Source organism: Poecile atricapillus, chromosome 5, assembly GCF_030490865.1.
Source record: "Poecile atricapillus isolate bPoeAtr1 chromosome 5, bPoeAtr1.hap1, whole genome shotgun sequence".
NCBI classification, from domain to species: Eukaryota; Metazoa; Chordata; class Aves; order Passeriformes; family Paridae; genus Poecile; species Poecile atricapillus.
The window spans coordinates 1,718,421-1,726,212 of NC_081253.1; the positions used below are offsets into that span (position 1 = coordinate 1,718,421).

The 7,792-nt window shown below is 48.5% G+C and overlaps 1 protein-coding gene across 1 annotated transcript; it reads left to right on the top strand.

Moving 5' to 3' along the window:
* Nucleotides 1-1,133: 1,133 nt before the first annotated feature.
* RBM43 (RNA binding motif protein 43) lies at nt 1,134-6,302 on the top strand. The gene is made up of 4 exons (XM_058839232.1): nt 1,134-1,318; nt 3,054-3,252; nt 3,701-3,795; nt 3,881-6,302. Exons 1-4 carry the CDS (start codon nt 1,316-1,318, stop codon nt 4,595-4,597), a joined length of 1,014 nt encoding a protein of 337 aa, XP_058695215.1. The 5' UTR covers nt 1,134-1,315; the 3' UTR covers nt 4,598-6,302.
* Nucleotides 6,303-7,792: the final 1,490 nt, after the last annotated feature.

Here is a 7,792-nt window from a genome sequence, read left to right on the forward strand (position 1 = left end):
TGACATTGAAAATAATTTCAGGGTATTTGACATCTTGATATGCAGGGAAAGGAGAGTGCACTGAGAAGAGCACTGCAAAAATACCTCAGGGATTATTATTCCAGACAAACTGTTAATTGGCAATGGAGAAATGTTGAATATGGAAAATTAAAGGGCTGCAAACAGCACAGTTTATTTTGAATTTGCTGTCGAGTGAGATACATGTGACTGTAGCACCTCTCACTGTTTAGGGTGTGCAAAGGCAGGGACTGATTACCTGACCATTGTAAAATAATAATAATTACTTCAAACAAAGTAGTGCTGAAGAATTTATGGAGATTGTGCACTTTTGCACTCTCAAAAACTTGCTAAGACCAGACACCTTAAAAAGAAAGGGGAAAAAACCTGAGCAAGGTAAAATGTGATGAATTTCGACTGTATCTCAGCGATAAAATATTGAGAAGTAAATCCTTAAGAAGGAAAAAGCTTTAAATTCTCATAAGGTGTCACTCACAAGGAGTAGTGAGAAGCTGCAGCTTTTAAAACCCAGAAAATAAATTAGATTTTTACATTTTAAAGACCATGTCTGTAAATGTCTTGCTTTTGTCCCTCGTGAATTATGGCTTGTGATCATTACCCTGTTCAATTTTAAAGCAGCACTGGTGCTTTAAAGGCTGGAGTTTGGGTTTAGGGATGAAAAGTAAAAATGAATGATGTTTCTATAAATGTCAATATCCTTTTTCCTCCCCTCTGGGGTGACTTTCTCTCGGGCTGCGAGGTTTTTATACCCAAATTACATTTCCCAGCTGCAGCTTTCATCCAGACGTCGGTGCCGAGCTAAACACGGGGATCTTTGGAGCTGTGCAAGCGCAGCCTTCGGGAGTGTCCCTGGCCATGTGGGGAATTGGGAATTCCTGGCTGGGAGAGAGGCCCTGGCACAGGGTGCCCAGAGCAGCCGGGGCTGCCCCTGGATCCCTGGAGGTGTTCCCTGTCCTTTCCTGGCCCTCTCCATTGCATGTGCTGCACATCCCGGCTCCCTGAGCCCGTTCCCGGCCCCTCAGGCCCCGCCGCCGTTCCCAGCTCCGCAGCTCCAGGCGGGAAGGGCGGGCCCGGCCGCGCTCTGTCCCCTCAGCGCTGGAGGCGGCCTGAGGGGCGGCCCCGCCGCTTCCCCGCCGCTTTCGCTTTCGTTTCCCCGCGGGGCCCGCTCGCTCCGGGCCCTTCCCGGTAGGATCCGTTCCCGCTGGGATCCCCGTCCCGTGGGAGCCCCATCCCGGTGGGATCCCCGTCCCGTGGAGCCCCATCGCGGTGGGATCCCCGTCCCGTGGGAGCGACGGCCATGGCAAGTGCCGGGGAGGGGCAGGGCCGGGAGGAGCTGGGGAAAAAGGGTGGAAAGGGGGCAGGAGAGGGACTGGGGTCAAGGGTTAGAGGGGCAGGACACAGGGAATGGCTCCCACTGCCAGAGGGCAGGGATGGATGGGATATTGGGATGGGATTCCTGGCTGGGCTGGAATTGCCAGAGCAGCTGGGGCTGCCCCTGGATCCCTGGCAGTGCCCCAGGCCAGGCTGGACATTGGGGCTGGAGCAGCCCGGGACAGTGGGAGGTGTCCCTGCCATGGTAGGGGTGGCACTGGATGGGATTTAAGGTCCCTCCCAACCCGACCCACTCTGGGATGTGCCGGGAAGCCACAGCAGGACCCGATTGTCACCGGAGCCTCTGCCCCATTCCCACCTCCCGGCCCATTCCCGGCTCCATTCCCGGCTCCATTCCCGGCCCCATTCCCGGCCCCTCCCGCAGCGCCCATCCCTGCCCGGGAGCAGCTGCTCGGCACAGACGCGTCTCGGGAGTGATTCAGCACAAACCGTGTGTTCTTGGGTTGTTTTTTTTCCCCTAACCCCACTAGCAGGCCCGAGTGTTGCTCCCAAACACCAGCTGGGAAGGTGCGAGGGCTGTCTGGCAGCTGAGCTGAGCTCCGGCTGTGCCAGGCGTGAGAAAATCCCTGTTTGTATTCCCTCCGTGCTGCCTCATTACAGCGGGGACTTGCTCTCACACGAGCTTCACCGCCAGGATAATTGGCTACTGTAATTAATTAAAAGCTCCCGGCTCTGGAAATTTGACGGGGGATAAAAGGAGGTTGCGGAGCCTCTCGCTGGGTTTGTCTCCAGAGCCGTGGTGGTCGCCGGGATTTTGGACAGACATCAGCAGCACATTCTGCTCTGGGGCTGGAGCTGGGATCGTGTTTTAGGCAGCAAAAAACAACTTAAAAGAAGTTTAAAGAATTCTGATGGAGTGACTGACCTCAAGTGTGGTTACTGACAGCTCGTTCCCACAAACGCTGCCATGCAGACAAATCAAATTTACCTCCTTTCTTCCAAAAAGTCAGCGAACTGTTACTAAATTAAGTCAGTGCTCCATGATTTGCAGGGATTTTGCTGTGATACTCCCAGTGCAATGTTCTTGTTTATGTCTGTGTAATAAGAATGGAAAGAAAATCTGCTCTTCCTAGCAAGACGTGGATGCAGATGCTGTTTGGGATGGGGTTTGTGTTTGCTCCTGGGGCTTTGGCTCTGATGGAAATCGTGTGTGTGGTTGTTTGTTCCATGCTCTGCGGGTCTGGGCTGGCTGGGATGATGTTCTCCCGATTTAACAGGGTTATCCATGTAATAATTGGAGAGATCTGAGTCAGATCCCAGCTCTCCTGCATTTAACAAGGAATCTGCCCCTTCCACTGTGCAAGGAATCCTTGCTGAGCACCACGTGCAGTTACAATTTTTCATTCTCTTCTAATTTGGAATATTAAAAGCAGAGAAAACCACGTTATCAGTGGGACCTTCCAGTTGAGAAACTCAAGTTTAATGCTCTTTTTTACTGCTTTAAGGAGATACCGAGAGGGTTTAAATGGCATTTAAAACCATTTTTTAGTGCACAGTAATGCACTAGGCAGCCTGGCAGAGAGATCTGTTTGAGCAGCGTTAATTAACCCTTAAACGCACTTTGCAAAGGGAGTGGGAGTCCTCTCCAGGGGTGGGAATTTGGGAGGTTCCTCCTGCATTTACCATGTGCCATCTCTGCACAGGCCACGGGCCAAGCTGCCAGATCCACGAGGACAATTGTCATTGCTGGTGTCCCAGCTGGCCTCCTGCAGGATGATGTCATGGCTGACATCCTCACCATCCACTTCCAAATGTCCAGGAATAACGGCGGGGATGTGGAAGAGGTCACGTATCCCACATGGAATGAAGGAGTTGCCTACATAACCTTTGAGGATCAAGAAGGTATTTTAGATTTGTGTCTTCAAGTACAGCCATCCCCCAAAGAATAAGCCCCAGAATGTTGATCCCAAGCCAAATGATTTTAAATTGGGATTTTATAGAACTGGGAGGCTGAAGCCTCTCTGGTAATCAGGCCAAGTTTCAGGATTTTATTTCTGCTCGTTGAAGTAATGACTCACTCGTCATGCAAAGCGATATGTTTGTTTTGCAGGAACAAATTGATGCCATGAATAACGTATTATTTTTGTAGTCAGGCTCTGGGGAATAAATCTCTGCCAATTAATGTGCCAAGGAGGCGGGCTCGTGTCTCTCTGAGCAATTTGGAGTAAAATACATAAAATATTAGGTGAGAGTATTGAGTGGCCTGCACGTGTTTGGGTACAGGAAGGGTTCCAGCAGGCTAGAGGTGACTGTTCCACTGCTCACCAAGTGAATCTGGGTTTGTTTTTAGTTGTGGAGAGTGTTCTGAAGAAGGAGCAGCATCTCCTGCAGGACAAGAGGCTGCCCAGGAGCTACCCGCTGACGGTGACCCGCTGCTGCGACAGTGTGAGCCCTGATTCATCTCCTTGTGCTCAGTGCCTTATAAACCACTTACTAACCACTCCTTAACTTCTCCAATTCACAATTCCAGGTCTTCCTCTGTGTCACATCCACCCTCAACGTGGCTCTTTTCAGACATCACTTTGTTTTGGAAGATTTGGTGGAAGAGATGAAAAAGCAGAGCCCGGATTTGAATTTTGGGCCTTTGCAGCCTGATGGACAAATTGCTGTGCAAGGGTCCTTCCCAGCACTCAGAGTGCTGAGAGAATTCCTCTTGTTAAAGGCAAAATCCCTCTCAGAGGAGGGCAAAAGAGAGGGAAAATCCCATCAGAAACCGAGGAAGAAGCTGCAGGAGCACAGAGGTGCCGTGGAGACGAGGAATTCCTGGAATGAGCACAGGGAAAAACAAGTGCTGGTTCTGGACACGGATATCTATCTCTACATGAAGTGCTTTTTTCCCAAAAAGCTCCAGGCAAACGATGCTGTGATTTCTGGTGTCACTGATGGTGACATCACCACGGTGTGCATTGAGAGTGCTGGCAGGGAGGCTGGTGCTGCTCGCAGATCAAGGGCCAAGGAAATCATTGAAAGTTGCTCCGTAGAACTCCAGAAGATTTTACGTAAAGAAAGGATCTGCCTCAAGGAACAGAGCAGAGGGGAGAAGCAGAGATACAAACAGCTCTGTGAGAGGCTGAAGGCCCGTTACCCTGGGCTGCTGATCCTTCCTTATGACACCCACATTGACGTGGTGGGAACGTCTGCAGATGTTTTTGCATTTAGGGAGGAGGTGAGGAGGCTCTCCAGGTAGGAGGGAGCGCTCCTGGAGTTTGTACTTCTCAGCCAGCCTTGTGCCTGTGGCCCTGTGGCACTTCACATCTCCCTCTGTGTCACTCTGGGTCACCTTGTCCCACTCACTGGGAGGGTGACCCAGCCTGGCCCTCCCCAAATACCAAATTAAGGTCAGAACAAGAAACCAATGATCTCTGCACTTAGGCAGCAAAAAGAATTTAAACCTCCAGAAAGAGCCACATTTTCCTTTTGATACCTCTGCATTCTCATCCCAACTTGCTGTCAAGGAGTAGGTGATGAGAAGAGAGATTTTGGGTTTTTTTTTAATCTGAGGGTGCCAGCCTTGTAGGAAACACTGCAGGGAAGTTCTGTGGGAGGTTGTGTGAGGAGCTGAGCACAGCAGACAGGAATGGGGACCTTGATCTGCAGGGGGACCTTCTCCCCCTTGGGAAGAGAGCTGGGACACTTGGCAGAGCAGAATGCACATGGGATGGGCAGGCTTCAGAAAGCCTTGAAAGTTCTTCTCTGGAGGAAACAGGAAAGTTTATTTTCATAGGAGCAATAATGGAGTTTTTTCCAGCTGTGAAGGCTTCTGCAGCATCTCTTGACAGCACGTTATTTAGATGTGAAAGTGTGTCCAGAGATTTGATGGGAAAATTTGGGGGCATTCAGACTTTGAAATCAGATTCTGTTTATGCAGATCTGTTTCTGTATCCATTACAAGGGCACAGAGAGGGTTTTTTTTTAAACCAATATAGAAAATAGCTTTTATTTTGTGATATCTGTGTGTTTAGAATAATTTGTCAAAACATCCACAGCACCAGCTCTTCTGTTTGATGTGCAGGGAAAGTTTTAGGGGTTTATGCCACAAAAGAAAGCAGTTGTCCAAAACATCTTATCTATGTTATTTTAACCAAATCCCAAGTTTTTGGTTGGAAGCCCAAACCTGAAGCCCAAGAAATGCTCGAGGCACTTTCTTGTCATCCCTGATTATCCATGGCAATGATGCCAGTGAAAGCTGTTAGAGCAGTGATTTAAAAATGACTGTCAAAGCAGTGAGCTGAATTGGGGGGGTGGGAGTAATGTTTAAAGATTATATTTAAATAATAGATATTAATAATATACATTATATTTTTTAATATTTTCTTTTATATATTCAATATTATTTTTTATCTTGTAGATATTTTATATATATATATATAATTTAAATATTATTTCATCTTTTCCACATTCCCCCATGCTCTGCAGGTTCTCCAAGGGGCTCAGGGATGAGAAACTCTTGGAAACTCCCCCTGGAGCTGTTTGGGCTCTTCCCCACTGAACTCAGGCAGAGATGGGAAGTTTTTCAACCTTGTCACAGACAAAATCCTCTAGGAAGGCTAATCCTTTAACGAAATTAGTGCTGTTTTCCAGTATCCACACCGAGCTGCTCTTTTTTTTCCAAAGAGCCTCGTTTATATTTTTTTTTTTCTGATTCAGAGCTTTGGTATTTCCTATTTTCTCAGCTGGCACAGCAGTGGCACCGGTGTCTGTGTGAGCCCTGCCCGGTTGCTGCTGGCTGAGGGTGGTTTTTGAGTCAGCTTTGGCAGCAGCACAAGTTGGCAGCAGCACTTCAGGTGTCCTTCAAGTCTGGTTTGCTGCCAAACAACTCCTTCCTACCCAACCACTCGCAGTCACAGCCTCCCAACCTTGAAATCGCTGCTGAATAAAATGTTCTTTTCGAATCCTGGCTGCTCTGCTGGAACAGCTCCTCTTCACATTCCCTGTGCAGCCCCTTTGCCCCCACGTCCTTGGCATCCCTTCTGCATTATCCCATTGTTCCCGGAGCTCTCGCATCTGCCGCTCCCTCCTTCCCAGGATGTCGCTTCTGGAGACAAAAAGAGCTTTTGCCTCGGCTGTTTTGTTTGTGGAGTGCTTTGGAAAGAGGCATCGGGGGTGGTGGATGGGGGAAAGGAGCAGAGGAGCTGTTGTCGTGCTCCAGGGATGCTTTTCCAGGCTGGATTTGGCTGGGAATGCCCCACCTTGGGCACCTGGGATGGATCCAGGGCTCGTGGTGTCCGTGACAGGAGCAAAGCTGTGATCCAGGAGAGCCCAGGGTGTGCTGGAAAACCAGCCAGAACATCCCCAGTGAAACATATTCCTTCCCTCACCCTGCAGATTCCATGGAAAACAATGGATATTTAGCCAGGACCCCTCCAATTTGGTCATTACCATGAATATTCCAATAAATCCAACCAAACAAATCCATGTGAGGGCTGCTCAGAGATTTGCCAGCTCTCCTTCTCAGTTATTTTTATGGCAAGCAAAGCACTGCTGTCCCTATGAAATTCCACTTGAAAAATATTTGTTTGTGTTGGATAACATCCTGGGAACAGCTGTTATTCCTGGATCTGTTAATTGACTCAGGACTCTCAGGTTTACACATTAATTTGAATAAAAAACTTGCTCAGGAGACCTCAACAAAACATTTGTGCCCTCACTCGCTGCCCTTCCCCAGAAGGGGATAAATAAGAGTTGTAAAAATACAAAGCCAAATTTTGATTTGAGGCACAACTTACTGGAAAAGCCTAAGAAAAATAATAATTTAAAAGGGCAGAAATAGGAGAAAAATGTGAGCTCAGCTCCTGGCAGCACCTCGCTACAGTCAGTGGGGAAAACACCTTAAAAACACCTTAAAACCAGCAGGATTTGAGGGATATCCCTCAGCAGGAAAATATTACCCAATCTCGTGGTTGTCCTGAGGGGCTGGGGGAGGTGATGCTGCAGCAGTGATTGACTGGAATCCTTCAGCATCCCCGACACAAAGCGCTGCTCCTGCAGGGGAGGGAGGACAAAGCCTCCCCTATTCCCCATTGTACCTGTGCATCTCATTATTCAGCGGGAATGGATGGATGGATGCCGTTCCTGCAGGAAGGAGCTTTTCCATAAGGAAAAAAAATCCCTTTCTGCACATTTTTTGTCCCCAAAGCTGCCCCTGCCACCTTTGAGCTGAGCTCAAACTTGGTGCGTTTGTTCCAAGTGCACAAAGTGCAAAAGAGCTGTCGCATCTCCTGAAAAATTGCAATCCTATTCTGAAGGAATATTCTGCTTTTGAGAGCAGTTTGTTTTATTTAAAAATAACCCCCAGAACGACGTGTAAGAAAAATAAACCGCGTTAGTAACAATGAAATTATCTGAGACAACTTTCACACCTACATCTTTGTCGGGCCACGCT

Excerpts from the sequence above, each read along its gene's own strand:
- RBM43 (XM_058839232.1), top strand. Across the intron at positions 3,253-3,700 it reads AACCTTTGAGGATCAAGAAG|TTGTGGAGAGTGTTCTGAAG; the intron begins GTATTTTAGATT and ends GTTTGTTTTTAG. Across the intron at positions 3,796-3,880 it reads TGACCCGCTGCTGCGACAGT|GTCTTCCTCTGTGTCACATC; the intron begins GTGAGCCCTGAT and ends TCACAATTCCAG.